Below are 23,027 nucleotides of genomic sequence, written 5' to 3' on the forward strand. Positions count from 1 at the left end.
GCTAAAGCCATTACAGTAATTATCATAAAGGCTTGTAGGTGGCATGGGTTTTCAGTCCAGAAAAAGACACAGGGCCAAGGGGGCCATGTAGAGATGTTGAAAGAGTCTCAGTCCATTGTGTGCTGTTAATTCGCTCTGCTCTGCTTGCTCCTGGGCAGACCTGAGGCCTGGGTAAATTCAGTTTGAACACGGCACATTGTCTAAACATATCGGGCTGCCAATCAGTCACCCCGAGCCCTGATAAGAGCCGTCTTGTATTATTGAATCAACAATAGGGCGGCTCTGCCGGCAGGAAGATAACACACGCTTATTTCTCTTTAAGTCTCGGCAGAAGAAAGGCGCTGTCCACATCCACCTCATATAACTGCCTCAATTACCATAAAAACCAATGCCGTGCCTAGACTCACACATGCCTCTGCTGCAAAGAAGAAGAAACCCTGCCTACCAGTGTTCGTGCGTGTGTGTGTGCAGAGAGAGAGGGCCATAAGATAGCACTGTGTTTCCAATTATGAACTTCAACATTTCAATCATTTGGATGACATTCCATCAGCGCTCGCCACCCCCCTAAAATTTCAGTGTCCTTTATACTGGGGATCCTGGATGAAAGATGGGTCATCATAAAATTGTGCTCGGCTCTGAACAGCCATGACTCGATAACCAATAACCGCTTTACACAAGTGACACCGCTCCTCTCACAAACGCTTTTCCATCTCTCTGCTTGTGTTTTTTTTTCCCCCTCACAAAGCAAGCACAAACATGTCAATTTGACCTAGACGCCAATCCCACAACATACGCCATGTAGGAAAGGAAGTAGGAAATCCAATGGTGATCCAATCAGAAGTGATTCCAATATCGGCAGTCAGCAATATTCCTTCGCCCCAAAATGATCGCCGTTCATCACTTTGTCTATTAAGTCAGCCAAGCATTTGGCAGGTTAGCAACGAAGCCTAGGAAAAAAAAAAACAGCTGAAATATCACACTGAATTTGTCGGCATCAGTCAATGCCCACTCGCTAGCAGTCACATGACGATAGCACCTGCAGTTGGCCTAGTTTAAAGTGGTGTTGGGAATGAACAGGGCATGACACAATAATTAAGTAAGTAGATAGCTTAGTAATTCTCTCCGGATTTTCTCTGGACAATGAGCGGGTCTCCCACCTCTCCTATCTCTTTATTTTCTCTGCGCATCTCCTTTTTTTCTCCCTCGAATCGGCCGGTGTGTAGGGAGAGGCAGCCAAGCACCGGACACATTTCATTAGGATCACCCACTCCTGCTCCTCTTTTAATATTTGAAGGCTCATTTGTTAAGTGGGAATGGTCTTTTCTCCTTGTCTTTTTTTTCTCACCCCCCGTTTTGTGGGCTTTGGAAATATAATTTTCAATTTTTAATTTGATTCATTTAGATTAAAATCATTAATCAGGACTGAAAGTGAGTTAATTTTCTGGAAAATAAATGAGCTTGTTCGGATAGCTTTTTATTAAGTGAGAGGTGTGTGGAGAGGGGTGGGCGGTGATGGAGGAGGGTCTCTTTCAGGTACTATAGGATCGAATGTTGGCCCAAAATTACTGAGAGTGAGAGAGGTGCGGGATGTTGGGGAGATTTTTTTTCTGGGATTTTGTACTTACTGATGTATTTATTCTCTTTAAACTTTAAGAAACCAAATTACATTTACTATTACCTTGTGTCATTGAGTTATGTTGTAAATCTTGTAGGATTATTAAGATTTAAACCACATATGAATAATATATATATTGGTTGCAGCTTATTTTACAGAGGCCTGTAGCCATTGGACATTTTGCCTTTATTGGCCTCATTTTCTATTTAATTATGAGGTTTAAATACTGCATTTTAAGCACTTTTTTTGCTGGATTAGCTTGTCGTATGGTCATCATAACCACACTTTTTGATGTACCAAAAACATTTATAAATAAATAATAAAGAAATGAAAAAATTATATATACAAAAACTACAATACTTATTTTTAAAATACAAATGTATTACATCATATATCATTTGAAAAAATAGCAATCTGTTAAAGTTTTTAAATTTAAAAAAAGTGTAGCCTGGGATCATTTTGTCACAAGGCAGACGCTGACAAGGGAAGTGCGGATCCAGATGCAGGTTTAATAAACAGAGAATGGTCACACAGGCAATGATCACAATCAGGGGCAAATGGTTATACACAGGGAATCCGGAGTCGTAGTCAAATAACAGTCGAATGGTCAATATAGGCAGGCAGCAGGCAACTTAAACAAATAAACAAACAAAGATCAGTACATGGCAGAACAAGGCAGGAAAAATGCGTCATAATGTTACCAGATAGACCAACAAGACTCAGCACTGAAGTGTGTGTGTGTGCTGTATTAAAAGTCCTAGTAATCAGTTCATGAGTAGCTTCTGCTGTGTCTGTCTGCAACCATGGGGATCTAGGCCAGGTGTGTGAGGGGTGCATGACTGGATCTTGTAGTCCATTTAATGGCAGATTTGTAGTTCTATGCAATACTGTGTGTTTACCAGCGATCTGCACAGGCTGCATCGCTGGTGCTCGTGACACATTTATTAGGCAAATAACAAACTGGCCAGCACATTTAACTTTAATCAGTCAGAATATGGGACAATGAGACAGTCATGTATGGGACAAATTCTTTACCTTTGTCAGTGAGGGGTAGGTCTTTCAACCCCCCCCCCCTACCTCCCTGCTACGGGTCTGTTACAGTTCATTCACTTACATGTAATTACATTATTGTTAAGTTTAATTTAATAATAAATCGTGTATATACAGTACATCACACATTATAAAAATGTTGGATTCCACACTATTGATTTAGGCTGGGTCAAAATGAGGGAATTAAGTTAGCTTATTCGTTTTTACAAAATAAAAACAGCCTCCCTGCCCCCAACCCCCAAATTATTATTTTTTTGAATGTTTACACATTACTGATGGGAAAATATAAATACAAATTTAATAAAAATATGATTGATTTAGCTATCAAATCAGCAGAGAATAAATATAGAAAAGTAGCTTGAATGCTCTAGTCATTCACATGCCACTTATTTTCATGTAAATCCTCTCACCTGCAACTCTTTTTATGTCTTTCTTAATTTCATATAGTTTCTGGTGGTTTGAATTGCTGCAATTGTTTTTGTGGAGGCTTGGTGTCTTTTTTTTCTTTGCTGAATGTGATTTGTGCCTTCTATCTAATCGAAACAAACCGCTAACACCCTTCTTTTGAACACACAATGACACGCGCTCTCCCTCACACCAAACCTGACTTGTTTGTCAAGATGGTCACGTCTGTTTACTTGCCGGTGGTCAGCACATTTTCAAAGGATGCAAATCCTTGTCAAGGGCTAAGCCGAGCAAGAGCGGAAATCTTTCACCGTCAAACATTCAAAACATCACTTCTGATATTCCCGAATTCAAAGCATCACTGTCAATGTTTAATTTCAGCATCCGGCCAATCGGCATGCAGAATTGGACCGTTATCTGGAGTTTGTTTGTTCTTTGGTTTTTCTGTTTGGGAATTTGAACATTTCAAAGCTCAAGACAAATGCTGTCAATATTTGCTCCTCAATGTAATTACGTTACGGAGAAACTCAAGGGGGGCGTCAAGGGAGCGGGGGGGAATTTAACAGGCTTAAACATCAGAAAATCAAATAGAAATCCACATTTTAATGCATGAATGGCACCACAGAGTGCACTTGTCCCGCAGCTTTAGCAACCAACATTTACAGCGGCAGAGAAAATAAATTCTCATTGGATTAAGAGGGAGATTCAGATGACAGTGTGTGTCTGCCCCCTCTCTCCTCTTCCTGCGCTTTCTCTCTCTCTCTCCCATCGTCCTGCTGAAGATTTAATAATTCATTCTTGTAGATCTCAGGGGATCTGGCAACCAGCGGTCCTGTTGCTCACCCCATGTTCATTTGTCCGATGCCAATTTGCATGTTGTGTGTAAACTCGGCCGATTGCAATTGGGATTCGCTCTTTTTCTCCGAATGGGGTGTCCCGCGTGCTGGGCTGGGCTCAGCACTTGGGACACGCTTGTTTTGCCCTTTGCCATAGGTCACAGTTATTTCCACATAAAAGCTAGCAGCATTAATGGAATAGACTGGAGGATGTGGGCTTGGATGGAATTGGAAAGCTCACTTTGGCGAAAACAATTTGGTCCCCCTTGAATTTAGCTAAAGTGAACCAGCAAGAATGTGTGAATGAAGCTTTGCTGCTAGTATATCTACTTTATGAGAGAGAAAGAGTTAAGGTGAATATTTTAATGGAGTTTGGCAGCTCAGTAAGCTCTGCTGCTTTTACCCTGTGTTCATTTCTGTCAGCGCCTAATGACTGTTAAATGTGCTTTCTTAGAGATGAGGAGCACTAGGGGCCAAATTTAACACACATTGAGAGCCAAATGTGACTACAAATTGTCTTTGGCAAGTAAATAGTATGGAGTTACCAGTGGATGGTACTGTTACAAGGAGCTGGAGCTTAGTATGTGGTTAAAATTCAAATGTAAGAATGACAGATTGAATTTTGTAGATGTACTTGACACAGTTTACTTTAAGTATCTTCAGTGATATGTACATTTATTTTTCGACCTGCATCAAGTTTAAATATATACATTTAACTTCATCTAGTTTTTTATATAGCTAAATACATTATGTGTAAATTACAGTACATCACATTACGCTGTCGAAATGTGCATATGTAGATATTTAGCTCATTTATTATTATTTTATATGTATATTAGGGCTGGGCGAGATGGCAAAAATGTAGTCTCGATTATTGTTGTTCATATTGAACCATACCGATATATATTTCGATATAATTTTTTTAACGCTTCCAGATTTAAAAGAGTACCCCAATAAGAACTGAAGCCACAAAAATTAGAGGGTCCATTAAATAGCATGACATATTTTCGGCCGATAAATTTTCGGTGGCGAAAATTCAGTACATCTCTAATATCAAAACACTTTTAAATTCCCATTGTTGCACATTTCTGCTGTGTGATTGGCTCTTGGATCAATATAGAATAAAAAAGTCCAGAGCTTATCATTGTTATTGACTTCAATTTTACCGTGATTCGAAATAATATTGTTTATTGAACCAGCCCTGTATTTACAAAAATTGGACTGCAACCTGCACATCTTGTATCCACTTTTAGTTCACACTTATATAAAGGTAATTTTGCCCCATTTTGTATGTCAATTGACATGTGGACTATTCATAGCACTATGAAGCCAAAACAGTTTATTAAATGAATAGTTTTAAAAAAATAGTACAAAAAAAAAATCTGTCATCATTTACTCACCCTTCACGTGTTCCAAACCTTTCTTTTATGTTGAACGTGAAAGAAGATATTTTCAAGAAAGCTGAAAACCTGTAACCATTGACATCCATAGTATTTCGTTACCAGTTTTCAGCTTTCTTCAAAATATCTTATTTTGGGTTTAACACATTAAAGATACTCAAAAAAATCATAAAACATAAGATTGTAACCACTTTAGGATGAGTAAATTTCCATATATGGTCAACTGAAATGCTTAAATATATAAATGAAATAAAAATAACAAGAAGAGAGCATGTAAAATAGCTTCACAGCAAGTCAGAAATACTTACAGGTTTAATTATTGTATCTAAGGACTGTTGCTACTATTGATGTATACTAATGCTGTAAAACCCAACAGTCAACTTTATCAAATTAAATGAGTGTAGTTAACTCAAAATTTACTGGAAGTTAATTCTACTCATTTGAAAAGGGATTTGAACTCAGTGTTGAAGGTATTGAGTTAATTAAATATCTCATTACTTCAACTTAAATAGAGTAAGTTCAGAGTACTCATGTAGATTAGTTTTTAACTCAAAAGGTTTGTAGTTATTGGTTTCCTCAAACGGTTCAAGTTGACTTATTGGGTTTTACAGTACTCAATTGGTTTGGGATCTCTTCATTTATTGGGTTTTACTTTGCTCAAATTGCTTCATTTACTCAAATGGAGTAAGTTCAGAGTACTCGTATAGATTAGTTTTTAACTCAAATTTGTTGTACCAAACGGTTTGAGTTGCCTTAACTTATTGGGTTTTACAGTACTCAGCTGGTTTGAGTTATTTTCATTTATTGTGGTTTACTGTGCTCAAATTGCTTCATTTACTCAAATGGATTAAGTTCACAGTACTCATTAGGATTAATTTTTGAACTTAAATGGTTTGTTGCAATCGGTTTGCTCAAATGGTTTGATTTAACTTAACCTTTTGGGTTTTACAGTGTAATAATATTATCATCAATTTATTATATTGGTTCAAAACTACAGGGTTGAGATGGAAACAATCAGATCAACATTCTCTCCATCTCATATTTGGTTTGGACAGTGTGTCAGTTTATTCTTCTAGACATGGTGTTGATAGAGGATCTATTCTGGTTAAGTGCGCCTCCCTATATATACCCACCAGAGAGAAAGCTATACTCTTGTGATGCATAGCACCTGTAAAATGAAACTGAACTATCAGCGCACGTTCGCCGTTCCTGTGAACACTTAAGCCTTTGTTGAGTGGACGCGGTGTAGTGTTTATTCATGTCAGCTGCAAGAAATTTGGCTGCCGTATTTACTCTCCAGTGCCCCACCAGCCTTGGCCAAAACAACAGTCTCCTCGCCTCTTTAGTGTGTCTGCACGCATGCTGTTGACTACTAAACAAGAATAGGTGTAATATAATGATGTAAGCTGGAGACCTCCGAATTCTCTGGCCCCGTCTGATTAATTAGTCTTTTTTTAAAGTGGCACACGTTGCTGCCAGGTTGATTGTTTCTCTCGCACTTCCCCGTAAATTTCTGCAGACGCCTTGCAGGATTCCACGCCACCTATGAAATTCAAAACAAGCCTTGTAAGAAGTTTACGGTCATCTGTGGGTCCTAATAAAACGTGGGGGGAGGTGCTGAGAGGATAGTCGGATAATTTAAAACAAGAGAAAAGGGGATTCCACCATGAAGCAACTGCTCTATTTGTCATCTTAATTAAAACAGTAAAATCTTGTAATCTACTGGGGATTTACAACAGTGTGAAATGAAATCTCTCTTTCCCCATTACTTCTTGTTCCGTCTGCTTGCATGAAATTTGAGGCATTTGCTGTGAAAATCTTTAATGGCATTTCATCTTGTCCACGTATGAAACTAATCAGATGTTACATTTCAGAACTGATATAAACCCATAGTATCTTATTTTCAGCTGTTTATATTAGAGTAAGATTGAAGAGAAGCGAACAATTTTGACAAATAGGTTTTCAGTGTGCATACACTAATGGTCAAAAGTTTGGGGTCAGTAGGCTTTTTAAATGTTCACCGCAGCTGCAATTTATTTAATCAAAAATACAGTACAAATGGTAAAATTGTGAAATGTTATTGCGCTATAAAATAACTGTTCAAAAGTAGTTTAGCATTTCATTTAATCATTTATTCCAAGGATTTAAGATGAATTTTCAGCTTCATTACTCCAGTCCTTCAGAAATCACTCTAATATTTATAATAATAATAATATTAATAATTATAATTATTAGTAGTAGTATTACTAATGGTAATAGTAATAAAAGCAATAATGACTGGAGTAAACATTTCAATTAAAACTACATAGAATAAGAAAGCAGTTATTTACATTTTTAATAAATATTTAACAATTTAACATTTTATTTTTTCTACATTTGTCTTGATGAACAGAATAATTTTCTTAAAAAAAAACATTAAAAAAATTAACCCCAATCTTTTACGGTAGTGTTATTCTGCCCTTATTCTCCCATGCTTATATCATATGCATGTATTTCTTCTAGGAAACTTTTTTTTTGTCATGACTGGATCTGGCAACCTTCAAACATAATACAAATTATATTCTTATGGTATAAAGCGATAGTTCACCAAAAAAGGTCTAAGCCCATATGATTTTAACACAAAAGAAGGTATTTTTAATAATGTTCATTCCCAAACATTTTCTAGCTCCCATTTACTTCCAAAATGCCTTTCTTTGTGTTACATTTTGATCTTTAGGTGAACTTTTTTTTTGTGCAAATAACTTTAAAGGTATCTAATTATGAACATTAAATCTTTCTTTGAATTGGCAGCTCCCTTTTGCTTTCATTATTCACATAAAAACGTTGATAAACTGTTATAAATTTATTTATGTTTATAATTTTGTGTTTCTTTAGAACAGGGGTGCCAAAACTTTTTCTTATGAAGGGCCAAAAACCAAACTTGATTGAGGCTAGTGGGCCGAAGGTAAATATAGTTGCCATGGGTAATTTCCTAGTTTATTTAAAAATGTTTAGAAATGACTAGAAAGCATTGCTTTATATTAACTAATACAGGTTTTTATTTACATTAAATAATTAACTTGTTACAATAAAAACAAAACAATCTAATTTATAACAGAATTTTTGTCTTGATTTGCTCGCCGATGTCTTCTGCATAGTCCTCTATCCGTCGAGTGACATTATTGGCATTTTTCAAAATCTAATTCATTTACAACATTTAATTGAAACATTTAGTTTCAGTTTTTTTTATTTTTTGTAGCTCAGCAATAAAACAATCAAAAAAGGTTACGTCAAATTAGAAATGGCCATCTCTGTGTTCAAGGCATTGTCCCAACCCTCTTCATCATACTCACTTCTTCTCTCAGATGGGATGGTGGGCCATATCAAAGGTTACAATGGGCCAACTTTGGTCCGCGGGCCCTACTTTGGCCATCTCTGCTTTAGAAGAAAAAAAGGTGTCTGCGCCAATAGCCTATGGTTAAGTGTGCCGACATAATGTAGATTGAAGCACCATGGTGCTCTCGACAACCCGAGTTCGATTCCCAGCTCGAGGTCCTATGCCGATCCTTCCCCTTCTCTGTTCCTAATGCTTTCCTGTCTGTCCTTCACGATCCTATCATAATAAAAGGTGAAAAAAATAATTTTAAAAAATAATTATAGAATAAAAAAGGTACCAATACCAATTTCAAATTACATGAGGGTGAGTAAACATTACAGGAACTGTTCTTTCAGTTTGAACTGTCCCTTTAAATGAACTCTGGCTTTCTTGTTTTTCTTTTTAAGGAAACCCAAAGCATTCACATAAACTCTATGGGAAGAGCTATTTAGTCTGTTTTAAGACTGTAACATCAGAGTGGCTTTTGCGGTGTGCATCCCACGATGCAATGTTATTCATCAAGATCTTTCCGCACGGGCCCATAGATACGCCATCAAACAAACAATCGGCAGCTCTTTGTATCTGCGCCTGTGTGAAACTTGACCCAACGGCGCACCATGTGCACCCGGCGCCTGCTTGCTTTACAGTCATGTGGCGATAGAAGGTCTATCAGCAGACAGATGTATGCTGATGGTGTGAAGCCACACTCGCCATTTGCAGAGGGTAGCGATGGCCTCTGGGTCGGCATCCCGTAGCCACATCTTAATCTTAACCATATAAGAGAAGCCACAAAAGCTGGCTGCAGATCAATGACAAAGGGTAACTTATTCCAATGTTGTTTGATTTGGAGTGTGTAAATCCTTGAACGATCCTCCTTCTGCACTGAGGGAAGCTCTCCTAATAATATCCCGCCATAGAGGGCGTCTTTCAGGGTTGTGCTGCATTAATTCCTCATCTATTTCAAGCGCATTGCAGTCATATAAAGATGCATCCAGGGAGATGCAAAACTTTTATTCAAAGTTAAAGAGATGGTTCAACCAGAAATGTTCATTCTAAGATATCAATATTTTTCTTGATGGATGGTTAGGTTTTTTTGAGAGATAATAATGGGAAATTGACTTTTTTTTTATGCAAATGAAGCAGTAATTTCTATATTGTGAACACACAACTTGTTCACAGTAAAAACTATAACTGTAAAAATCTAGATACAGCTTTACAAATTTATGTACTATACAATCAAAAGAATACCAGAGTCCACACTGTAACGATAATAGAACAGAGGAAAAACATTTTGTTGTAGGCATCTTTTAAGTGATTTAACCAATGATAATTGTGCTAATGAACAATAAAAACATTGATAGGCAATCAGAATCCAGAGCTCAAGCATTTCAACCAGCAGATGACAAAAATATGGATGAACTAGAACATTGGGTTTTAAAAAATATACTGTATATATAAATTATAGTTGGTTGTTCTCATTTGACCCAAATATTGGTTAAAATCAACCAGGACTGCGTTTCCCAAACAACGACATAACTCGAGGCTGAACTATCATAGCACGATGCATCATTTGGGAAAAGAACAATGTAGTGACGAGTGTTTCCCAAAACCGTAGTTTGTCTGTCGCAGATCCATCGTTTGAACCACATTAACTATAACGTAAAATGTTCATAATGACACAGTTTAAAAAATCCAGTATTACATGCACTCATTTTCCATATTAATTGAAATATATGTAAACGTCACATATAGGACCTATATATGTTTCCTTTACAAATATTGAAGAGAATAGTATTATTATTTATTTTTATTATTATAATTTTTTTTTTTGAAAAGTTTACTTTTACAATTTGACACATTCAAATCACTGCAAAATGTTCTAACCAATAAGCCCTTGTCATGTACAGTACAGATACTTAATAAATAAACTACTATAAATTAAAACCATTAACGTATACTATATATGTATGTGTGTGTATATATATATATTTGTTTTCACAAGCTTTGGAGACATAACATAGCCTAAATACCATTTTTAAATAACAGGTCACCTATAGCTTTCTTCATGAGCCACGGCTGTGTTCAAGATGGCATAAATGTTTTCAAAGCGCACTACAAAGGGAACGCAATTTTCAATATGAAGATCGCTAAAACTGAACCGTAAAAACACTTTAATACTTTGAAAGCAAATTACACCTAAGAGAGATGACTTCAATGTTTTTTTTATAAATCATTCCAAGTTTAAATGCTAGAATGTTCTAAATGAATAGGACATAAGGGGGATAATGGGGAATAGAAATCAACCAGGAACTATGCTTCTAACTATAGCTCTAGAGGTGTAGTTGCAAGCGTACAAGTTTGCGATGCAGTTTGCGAATGCTCGTTGGAACAACGGATTTGGGAAACGCCAAATCAACGAACTATGTTTGTAACAACGGAACTTGCGACAATAGTTAGCTAACAATGGTTTTCGGATACCCAGGAGTGTAATAAACGAAACGTGATGGTGTGTTGGTATGGAAACTAAATTAGTGTATAATTTAATAGTTATCTTTCGAGTTAACATTCTTGGTTTGAACAGACCTTAAAGTTCATCGCACTCTGCATCTGATATTCTCGCACGTAAAAAAAAAAAATCCTCCTCATGTTGTGTCAATCACATTTACACACCACCTCCAGATCTTTTGTCCCTCATGAAAAAAAAAATGGATCGGGTTTGATCATTTATGTACCAACCATTTTGAGAGGTATTTTGATAATTCATAGCCACCATAGAAGCGAAAGCCAAAGTCAAGAATAATGTATGACAAACTAATCCACTTCATCTTGCAGCACAGAGCACTTTGACAAACAAAATGCAGAATGTAAAGACAGATTGTATTTTTATTATGACAGTTGAGAACAACTGTAGCCTACTGTCCTGGCACAAAAAGCACACCTTTCCCATGCAGCTCTTTGGCATGTGTGTGTCCATATATTTGACATACTGCCAGTTTCTGTTCAGGATCAATTCAGTTCGATGGACACAATATTCTCTCTTTCTTTTTTGTAGAGAGAGGAGAACACAAGCACCACTGCGTGAAATTTCATGTTGTATTATTTATTAACATATTTATTAATACACATTGCACTGAGTATGCAAGGTTTCTGAGCGTAACTAATTTTTAGGATAACGAATAAAGAAAAAACACCTTCATACATACTTTTGGAGTCATTTGTAATCTTGATTCAAAAAATGCCATCCAATCAGGCAAATAAAAGCTCCATATATTCTGACCCACATTAACCTGAATGTAGATGCAGCTTTCGTGATGTAAGATGCCACAAAAGGCTGCAGGTGATGCTATTACAAGTATGCCTGCAGCAGTGAATTAGCCCAATAAAACCTGCCATCCAGGCACCCGGATAGGGGCAGGATCCAGTTTCTGACCGGGGGGAGGAGGTCAGTCTTGTTAAGATGAGAGGCTGTCAACATGTGAGCGTCATGCGTTGTTGCATATTTCGGGTGCTGGCATGGAGGAGGTTATGCTAGCAATGTGACATCTTTTTAAGACCACCGTTCTCATGTAAAACGAAGCCCGTATGAGCAAACAGGGTCACGCACCTGCTTTTGTCCTGCAGTACAATGTCACATAATCAACAACCAGCCAGGGTCAAAGTTAATTAACACTCATTATCACTCAGTCCCAAAATATGCTTGAGCTGATACAAGGCAGCATTGATCTATAGGAGGAAATCCTATGGCTATAGTTACTATTTAGGAGGGATGAATACCTTATTTGGAAATAAAGGTAAAGCAAACAGTTTTTATTAATGGATGCATGTTTTTTTTAATTTATATTTATAATTTATATGAATTAAAAAACATTGTAAAAAATTGCAATTAATAAGTTGAACATTCTTGTTTGGACTTATAGTTAATAAGACATATGAAGTCTTCAAAAACATTACTACAGAAACAATATTCATAACCAACCAGCATTTCTGATGTTAGCTGCACTAATAAACACTAATCTAGATTATATAATTTATATATACTGGTGTGAATTCAATATTATTATCAATTTAAGAAATGTTTTCAAGAAATACACTGACTTAAGAAAAAAAATTATAAATGCAAAATTATAGTTGGTTTATTTTTGGATACATCACTCGGAAAATAGAGTTTTAAAAAGTTTATGTATATTTTGAGCAGGAATGTAACTCTTATATTGGACCAACATTAAAATCATAAGAAATTTAAAATGTATTTGTATTGACTATTTATTTAAGTACTAGGGGGATCTTTTTGTGTTTTCACCACTATAATCACCACACTGCAAAAATTGAATGAAACAAAAGTCAACTATTTAGTTACTATTAAGTTAAGTTTATCAGGTTTCAACTACATTTTTTGTAATTTGTATAAAGTTTAACTTAATATTTTGGTCACACTTTATTTTGATGGTTCGTTTGTTGAATTTAAGTTACATTGCATCTACATGCCAACTAATTCTCATTAGATTATAAGTAGACTGTTAGGTTGGGGTTTGGGTTAGTGTAAGTTGACATGTACTTGCAAAGTTTCTTCTAGTCAGTTAAATGTCCGTTGAAGGAGCAGTATCAACAGATATTGAGCAGACAGTCTACTAATACTCAACTGGACCATCAAAATAAAGTGTTACCAATATTTTTAGTCAGTTTGATTGATGTAAGTTGAGATGACTGGAAACGTTCACTCGATTCAACTAAAAAGAGCAAGATTTTTTTACAGTGCACTAAAATCAATAACTTAACCAACAATAAAAGCAGGTGAAACTCCCAACCAGTGCTTTATAATTTCAGTCAGCAAACTCCAATATGAAAAAGGTGCATCTCATTGTTTAATTATTCAGAGAGTGTCAGGGCCCTGAAAGCCCAGTGGAGACGCAGATTGAGCGCCATTCAGATAAACGAGAATTCCAGTTTTTTAATTGTGAAAGGAACGCTAGCCCACTGGGCCTTCATGTCTGTCCCGTTCCTCTCCAGTATGCAACATGAAACGGGTTCCTGGGCCACCTTTAAGTGCTTTCCACAGAAACCGCCCATCCCCTGGAGAGGTTTGCATAATTAAATTAAGGCTCTTTTGTATGTCAATTAATTAAAAGCAGGGACAGGTCTTTAAGGCTCTGCACTCATCAGAATCGTAGGTCACGATGGATGGATTCAGAATGTTTTCACAACCGTCACGCCTCAATAAATTAGCCACCCATCACACTTTATTTGCAAGGGGGGGAAATATCGACAGAGGCTTTGAATGATGGAGAATGGACCACCTTTAAAGACACATTGTGTGTACTATGTATATGTAACGTGCATATACTGTATAAATACACACTTTTGTATATATTTGAGAGAAGAAAAATATATATACAGTTGAAGTCATAATTATTAGCCCCGCTTTGAATTTTTTTCTTTTTTAAATATTTCCCAAATGATGTTTAACAGAGCAAGGAAATATTCACAGTAAGTCTGATAATATTTTTTCTTCTGGAGAAAGTGTTATTTGTTTTATTTCGGCTAGAATAACAGCAGTTTTACTTTATTTCATTCTTGTAGGGTCAAAAATTAGGTCAAAATTATTAGTCCCTTTAAGCTATATTTATAATCTACAGAAAAAACCATCGTTATACAATAACTTGCCTAATTACCCTATCCTACATATTTAACCTAATTAACCTAGTTAAACCTTTAAATTGCACTTTAAGCTGTATAGAAGTGTCTTGAAAAATATCCAGTCAAATATTACTTACTGTTATCATGGCAAAGATAAAATAAATCAGTTATTAGAAATGAGTTATAAAACTATTATGTTTAGAAATGTGTTAATCTTCTCTCCATTAAATAGAAATTGAGGAAAAAAAATAGACAGGGGGCTAATAATTCTGGGGTGCTAATAATTCTGACATCAACTGTATATAGTGTGTATATATATATACTTGGGTTAATAAAAATACGCAGTACACACACATATATTATGTAAATACAAACCTTTAGATTGGATGTGATTCATTACAATTAATAATTTCACAGTACTACTTGGGTGTTAATGTCTCCTGTCATTGTTGTTACACACACTTTTGCGAATGTGCGTTAACATTAGAACTGCCAAGTGTCATTAAAAAACATATTATGTCACTGTTGTCATATCACCATCTTTAGTAATGTCAGTACACTGAAATCACCCCTGAAATCAACCCACTGTTAGACGCATGGTATTTTGTGCATCTAATACCTGTGTTTGCATCTATAAAAGCCTTCTGTTGTCCATTCTGACTGCTCAAAAAATGGCAGGGGAAAAATAGTTAAATATTTAAAAAGACATTTTATTAGTTAATTTGACCTGCTGACTTATTGGTAAAAATACTCTGGTTTTATCTAAACAGTTTTGAACAACAGGAGGTTGCAAATAACACAATTTCAGTTCAATTCAGTGACTGGGAGACTTGGATATTCAATTGAAAATGTGCTATTAAAATCTGAATAACAACCAGGGATGAATTTTACTCCATGGCAGTTCTAGTGTTAAAGGCTGTTTTCTGTTTACCTGTTATTTTGTGGCGAGCTGAGTGCTCTAAAGATGAGCGGGAGATGGGCAGGTGCGTGTCGGGACGTCACATGGAGAGAGCGACTGTGCCCCTGTCTGTCAGCAGCTGGTCATCTCCTGTCCACATCCCTGAAATGGCCACTGACAGCTGCCGGGCCATTTATGGTGGGCTCACAGCGGCCCGCTCCACTCACAGAGCTTTTAAAGTGACAGCGCAGGTTATCTGGCTGCTTTATTGAAGAGCTTGTGCTTGTGATAAAATGATGTGTGGAAAGTAAGCATTGTCTTTTTTCTTCTCTTTTTTTTTGTCATTAGGTGTTCGACTGGACCGTGTTCGTGGCGGAAGACAGAAATACAAACGCCGGATAGATGCAGAAAACAGCCCCTATTTGAACCCTCAACTGGCTCTGCCACCCAAAAAGCCATGTAAGAATTATGTTCATTGTATTCATTTATAATATTATTAATAATTTTATTTTAAATACAAATAAAAATTAAAAGCAGAAGTGTAGATTTAAAGAATCCCCCATAAATCATCAATCCTTGCATGACTTCTTGTTTGTTCCACAAAATATTCAATGGCATGTTAAAACAAGAAAGAAACTTTCAAATTGTCATACACACCAATACAAAACAATAAAAAAGTAGCAATTATCAAATGTTATTTCATGTAAAATCCATTAAATGTGAGCCTTCACACACAAATGTGTCTGAGAATGTCAATTAACTTATTTTTTTTACACTGCAAACATTACATTGCAGTTTCAACCATAATGAGAAATGCTAACCAGCTATTTTTCATCTTTTATTGTTATTTCTGAGTAATTTCTGATCTCACTTTAGTTTATAAGTCTCAAACTCAATTCCTGGAGGGTCGCAGCTCTGCACAGTTTTGCTCCAACCCTGATCAAACACAGCTGAAACACAAACACAACACAAACACAACGTTTGAAGGCGTGAGACGCGGAGCACAGACGCTCTTGATTCTGGAGGTCATTATTAAAGTAATAACACTAATACTGAAACGGTTAAGGTGTTTTAGAATGACCAAAACAACATTTCAGATATTTTACAATGAGCTCAGCCTACTGGTTTATCCATTCGCACATATTTTTATCATCACAGGATCTCTTATAACAAAATCACATCACCTTTTTTAATGCTCATACTGGAGTTTGTTCGGTAAAAGTGTTTCCATCACAGTTTATGCACATCTTTTCTTATGGAATAAAAAGTTTGTCCTACTCAGTTATGTGCATATGTATTTATGTGCATCTTAGCGTTTCCATCAACTGTTTTTTTTGTGCATGTCCAAAATGAGCATAACAATAGGTGGACGGAAGCGTAGCTATTGATATTTAATTGTAGTTTTATTACTAATTACACTTCTTTATTAACTTTTCCTCTTAACTTCACTTTTCCACTTTTACCTGAAAGATTATACCTTGAGTTTTAAGTGTAAGTAAATAATGCCAATTTATTTATTTTTTTAATATGATCTAAACTTTTTATTGATTTTTCTTATTATAAAAAATTGCAGATGAATATTAAATACAGAGCATTGGCATAAAAGCAGAACAATACAAAATAAATAAATACCATAAATAAATAACGCCTTATAAACGGAGTAAGTAAACCAAACCAAAACACATACAAGAAAAAATAAAAAAGGGGTGGGGGGTTGCTAATATCATAGCATTAGGCTTGTCAAGATATCCATTTTTTGTCGTTTGAAATATTGCACCAAAATATATTGCACTGAAAAAAGTGTCGCATGCAAAACTGTTGCAAACAATTTATTTGTGTTGAATTTAAACAAACTAATTAAATTGAGCAATGTTCAACTTAATTTGTTTGTTTACATTCAGCCCAAATACATTGTTTACAACCACTTAACGTAAAACAAATTTAGTAAATCCAAGGAATCATCTTTGAATAATTTTTTCAGTGTACGATAAACGATTTGATTGTTATTTTAAAGCTATTTTATGTCAGTCATTATATAATGCCAGAATGATAATATAATATCATCACAATGCAGATCTATTTTGAGTTGTCAGACACCCACATGAAAATATACTAAAGTAATTTATAGTAAATACTATAGTGTTTTTTTTAACCATACTGACACTGACACTAACACCTCTAATAGAGCTAGAGATGTTGCACAATTAGCTAAAATATAGCTAGAATTGTTTTTATGTATGGACGATATATTGTTGACAACATTGATTACTGTGACAGGCCTATATAGCATTAATTATTTGTCCCTTTACATGTTTGCTAGCATTGTAGGTTGCAGTAATTCAGAAATTTTCCCCATTTATCAAAATGTCAATTTACATTTTTAGCTGGAAAAAAGTCCACAGTCTCAATGTCACCTCACAGTGACCTGCTTTATTTCCAACGCGCCCGGAAATTGGACACAAAACAAGAAAGACAGACATGTAGTATATGACAGAGCCAATCGACAAAGATGTTTGTGCACGTGTGTGTGTGTTAGGGGAGAGGGAGCGAGCGAGAGAGAGGCCTAATCCGGATTAAATCCAATCTGGCAAAGACATCAAACCCACAATAGTGGAGCTTCCGCACTGTCAGCCTGCTCCGCAAAGAGACAGCACGGCAGCGCTTAACAGATTTGTCCCTAAAGCCTTTTTACTTAATGCTAGCATATTCTCCTGGAACACAATATGCTTTTATGCATGATAGCAGTGGAAATAATCTTAATTATTACAGTGGTAGAAATCATTTTAGGAATACTGGGCTCTGAATAACCTCCTTGCCTAATCCTACTGATCCCTCCTTCCAGGTTCAGGCTTATTTCCAGCCACCCAGAGCAACTTATTTTAAAGCTTATTCTCTATGTCCAGCACCCATTTCATTACTTCATTTTTTTTCTCAGTGCTATTGTATGCTAGCAGGACAGGGACTTTATATTAGCTTAGAGACAATATGAGGAGGAGGAGATGGACTACTTGTAAAAGAATGAACAGGACAAAGCATTCAATATGGCCTGCTTTGAATTTTTTTAGATAAAAGAAAAGTCAGATTTTTTAAATTGAGTTTGTTTATTGTAGATTAAACATTTTTGGAGAGAAAAAAAACTGCATTTATGAGACCAATGGTAGCATATTTTATTGCTAAATTGTATACTCAAATAACTGAAGCTATGATTATTCAAATGAATTAAAAATATTACAAAATAATATGACAATTTTTATAAAAAAAAGATGAAAAGGGGGCTTCAGGAACCAAAACAAATGGCTTTGCATGTTTTGCACATTAAAATATGGATATTTAATTTAATTTAATTTAAACATTTGTTAAAATATATGAAAATATAACAATAAAAGATTTATTAATAATTCAATATATGATATTCAATGATAATTCTAACAGTGAGTCACAAACAAATTATTTTAAAGATTATTTACATAGAAAACAGCTCTGTGTGCATATTTCCAAGATTGAAACCTGCAAAGTTGGGATTTCCCGTTTCCCTAAATTTTGGATTTAAATGTTTTTTTTTTTACCATAACATAGCATAAATTCCCACTGCTGTCTTGTTATCTGATGGTAATCCACAAGACGTCCACCTCTCCATAGACATTCAGACAAATGTTTTACTTTTATAAAGGAGCTTCGTATTTTATTCCATTAACAGAGGCTTTTATCAGTCTGTCTCTGAGCGCTCAGTATCTTTTCTCTCTCTCTCTCTCCTTCCACAAACAGAGAGGAGTAGCCATGGTCCCAGCCTACCTGATTGATTATTTGCACATAACAAAGGCATGGGCTTTGGAAATTGGGTTGCATTGATTCTAATTAGGGAAACATTAAATAAGATTTACCTAGAGATAGCACTTACAGGCTCCCCCAATCCCTGCGCTGATTGATCCATTTCTTCCCTTCCTCCAACACACACACACAGACCTCAGAAGTTAATGCTTTTTAATTTAGTGATCCGTTTTGTCCTCGGACCTCAAACACTGATGACACTGGGCTCAAAGTGATTCATCTGGGTCTTGCAAATGCACAGAGATTGCAGTGCTGTGTTTGCGTTCTGTCTGTCTATCATATTCCATTGACATAGATGATTAAACAGCAAATGAATTTCATTTAACTGTAAGGGTGTCGCTAATTACCTCTTCCAATCTCCCTCACCGACGCAATCCGATCTGAAATGTGTGTCCTTTCTCTCATTAGATTGACAGAAATACTCTAACGCTAATCTGGATGTGCACAATTCAGAGTTATTCACTATGAGAAAGCAGATGGATTAGATTTTTTTTCATCTTTGTTTTGAAAGCAGTTGTTTTCAACCAGGCAGATAGATTGCAATACAAAAGTAGCTTGAGAGTGTGTTGCGAGAATCTTTATTTTAATTTCATTTATTTTCATTTAATTTAATTTAATTTTTATTTAATTTAATTTTATTTTATTTTATTTTATTTTATTTTATTTTATTTTATTTTTTATTTCTAATAATTGTATTTTAGTTTTTGTAATTTTATTTATTTGATTAATTTTAGATTAAATTCTTTTTTTAGTACTTTTCTAAACTATGCTTTTCTGTAATTCTTAATAGTAAATATTTATTGAATATTTGTAAATCTTTTTGTATTATTAATTTATTTTTAATTCTTCATATATAATCTAAAAGTAATTAAACCTTTAATCTGGCTAACAGAACAGCTTACAAAATCACCCATCTTGTTTTTAAAGCAGAACTGGTTGAAAACCACAGCTTGACAGCATAAAACCCTCTACTAACCAAATGCCCTAGAAACCAAGGTTTTATTTTCAATTATAAATGACACCAGGCATTCATTCTTGACCAAAAAACTGCATTTTCAACTCACAAACATCATTTTTTTTTTGTCCAAAGAACACAACTCTGCCAATATTTCATGTTATCTGATTGCTTTTTTTGCTGCTGAAGCAAACACTACATGACCTTGCTGGTATAATCCCAATCTGTTTCTTTGTTCTCCCCTCGGTGTTCAAATACAGTCCCCTTTGGCTGCCTTGCAGATAACAAGATTGTGTCTCACTTGCTGGTGGCGGAGCCTGAGAAGATCTATGCCATGCCTGACCCGACGGTGCCCGACAGCGACATCAAAGCCCTGACCACGCTCTGCGACCTGGCAGACCGAGAGCTGGTGGTCAACATAGGCTGGGCCAAGCATATCCCAGGTAGGACATGAGCAAAGATACAAATACAGACCAGCTCCCAGAGTATAGTGTGGATTGGATAACACATTCAGTATAAATGCTTATTTATTTATTTATTTATTTATTTATTTGCTGGTGTTTTACCTGTATTTGGAATTTAGCACTGCTTTTGCAATGTGTTTAGAAGCTAATTATTTTATTTAAATTTTGTGTGTTTATAGTATAGATTAAAAATAGCAAATTATATTATTATATGCCGCTTACAAACTTTACAGTTTAGTCAAAAAGTTAAAATCAGGTCATTTATTTAAATTATTTCTTTTAAATATAAAAAAATGAAAATAAAAAGTGCTTTAATTATCATATAACTAATATTTAGATATAGAGTATGTGAAGATTATTGTTATATTGCAATAACAACTGCAGTGTGGGGATTTTTCTATAATATTTATACCATTTTATACTATATATTATTTCATACTCTTCTGGGCCCCGTTTCAGAAAGGAGGTTAAGTGAAAACTCAGAGTATGTTAACCCTGAAATGAGAAAAACACTGGGCTTTCAGTTTCAAAATGGCAGGTTTGGCAAACTCGAGAAAGCAGGATAAGTCAAGCCTGTTTTTAAGAGAGGTAATTTTTACTCAGAGTTATTGTGATAACTTACTCTGTGAACCTAACCTGGTCAGGAGCAGTTTTTATTCTCTAAAGTTTCTGTGAGTTTATTTATTTCAGTCACACAAAGAACACAGTTCCGAGAATGGCTTGTCCTTTTTTGGGAAAATTACAATTAGATTTAATACCATAGTTTTAAGTTTTGCCTTTGATATTACAGCAAAAAAATAATAATAATTAGCTTAAATTCACTGACCTTCGACAGTGACATATACTGTTACTAGATTAATGGGATTATTACTCGTTCAAAAAATTATTTTTGGTACTGCTTACATTCTAAATGTCATATCAACCTTTACCACTTGATCAATAAAAAAGGCAGACAAACAAGTGCACTTTTAAATATTTTAATAACTCAGTTTTAGAAATGTTATCTTAAACTGATCAACGTGTGTAGAAGTGGGAATCTTAAATTAAACACTTCCACTGAACATTGAGTTAAGGTTAGATGCATTCTTGTTTTGTCAAATTTATTGTATCCTATTTTATTTAATTTAATGCAATTACATCTGAAATAACTTCAAAATTATGGCCAATTCCCCACTTTTTCAAGTGAAAAGTCTATAAACATCATTTCTTATTTTTTTAATAATTATACTTAAATATTTAAATACAAAATGTAAACTTATGGATTAACTTGAGCAGCTATGTTTTCCCACGCTAACTGTCTCTGTTTCGCCGATGCAATGGTTTGGCTTTTTTTTTGTTTTGTTGCTTTGCTATATCTTATAAGTTCAGCTGGAGAAAAAAATGCTGATCTCTTGTTTTTTAGATGTTGCCATGGTGACTCTTAATATCTGTGCTCGATTGTTAGTACCCTTTAATAGTTGCGCTGTGCGTGCTTAACTCTGAATTATGCTTCGGTCACACTAGAGTTTGAGCATGCAAAATTGTGTTGTACGGCACTGCAAAAAGGGGCAGGATTAAACAAAATAATTAGACATTTAAAAAAGTAAGCAATTGGTCCATATATAAAATTTCTGTGCAAGAGGTCATTTTTTGATCTTTGATTGGTTTCACAGGTGATGCGATTTTGCAGATCAGAGTTCACCAAGCTTGAACTTTGCAAAGCAGCGAACTGCTAAACTTGCTGCGTGAGCTTGTGTTTCCGGGCTGACCCATTCGTGTGCGTATGAATGGAAGTCTATGGGAAGAAAAGTGTGAATGCAGCTTTATTCTACTCAGACTTGCTTGACCTAAGTCAAATCAGCTGTTCTGAAACCGAAAACTCTGAGTTTTTAATCTCTCAGTAAGTCAACTCAGAGTTCAAGTTTAAACCCTGAGTTGGTTGAACCTCCTTACTGAAAGAGGCCGTAGGTCTGTTCATTCCAGAACAAATAGCTTCTATCCTATATTTAAAAAGCATAATAAAGTACGCTTTCCTCTTTAAAAGGATATTATCTGCAGTCCAGATGTTTGAGTAATTGCTGTTTTCAGCATGTACAAAACAAGATCCTGAACTCTAAGCAAAGCTGTCCCTTGTCAATCAAGGACATTTGCCATCACCTGGCTGCCAGTGACACATTGCTTAGCTCAGCATTTTTCCCTTCTCGCTGACAGCAACCAAGGATCAATTTGTTTAGTTTTAGCTTAATTCTTTCCTCAGTACAGCCTGATATCCTCAGCAGTGGAGGGAGGCCTTTTCTCCTGCTGTTTCAGCCAACCAGCAAGCTCTGCTGAAAGGATTCCTGACATTAGCCATGAACGATAATGGCATGACTGACCATGATTGAGACGACTTATTGCCCGTCTCCACAAGACAGAATGAGGAGTTTCCAGTAATCTGCTTAACAAAGCCCTTCTTTTGCATTTAATCTGCGAAGGCCCTGGTCACAGACAGTGGCGGCCCACTTCAGCCCTCATTGTTTGAAAAGAGCTTCCCATAGGTGACCGACTGTGGAGAGAGAAAATGAGGTTAAAAGAAAGAGAGTGCTCAAATCAGACAATAGAAAGAGTG

General features: G+C 35.5%; 1 protein-coding gene across 3 annotated transcripts in view; it reads left to right on the forward strand.

The window, feature by feature from the left end:
* Nucleotides 1–23,027, forward strand: part of esrrga (estrogen-related receptor gamma a) — a 114,407-nt gene that overhangs the window by 49,370 nt on the left and 42,010 nt on the right. For 2 of the 3 annotated variants that reach the window (XM_056477162.1, XM_056477164.1), the window contains 2 exons: nucleotides 15,542–15,652; nucleotides 20,237–20,419. In XM_056477162.1, coding sequence (XP_056333137.1) covers nucleotides 15,542–15,652; nucleotides 20,237–20,419 — 294 coding nt within the window. The remainder of the gene's footprint in view (nucleotides 1–15,541; nucleotides 15,653–20,236; nucleotides 20,420–23,027) is intronic. The other variant, XM_056477163.1, reaches the window with a different exon arrangement.

This window comes from Danio aesculapii, chromosome 17 (assembly GCF_903798145.1).
Source record: "Danio aesculapii chromosome 17, fDanAes4.1, whole genome shotgun sequence".
NCBI classification, from domain to species: domain Eukaryota; kingdom Metazoa; phylum Chordata; class Actinopteri; order Cypriniformes; family Danionidae; genus Danio; species Danio aesculapii.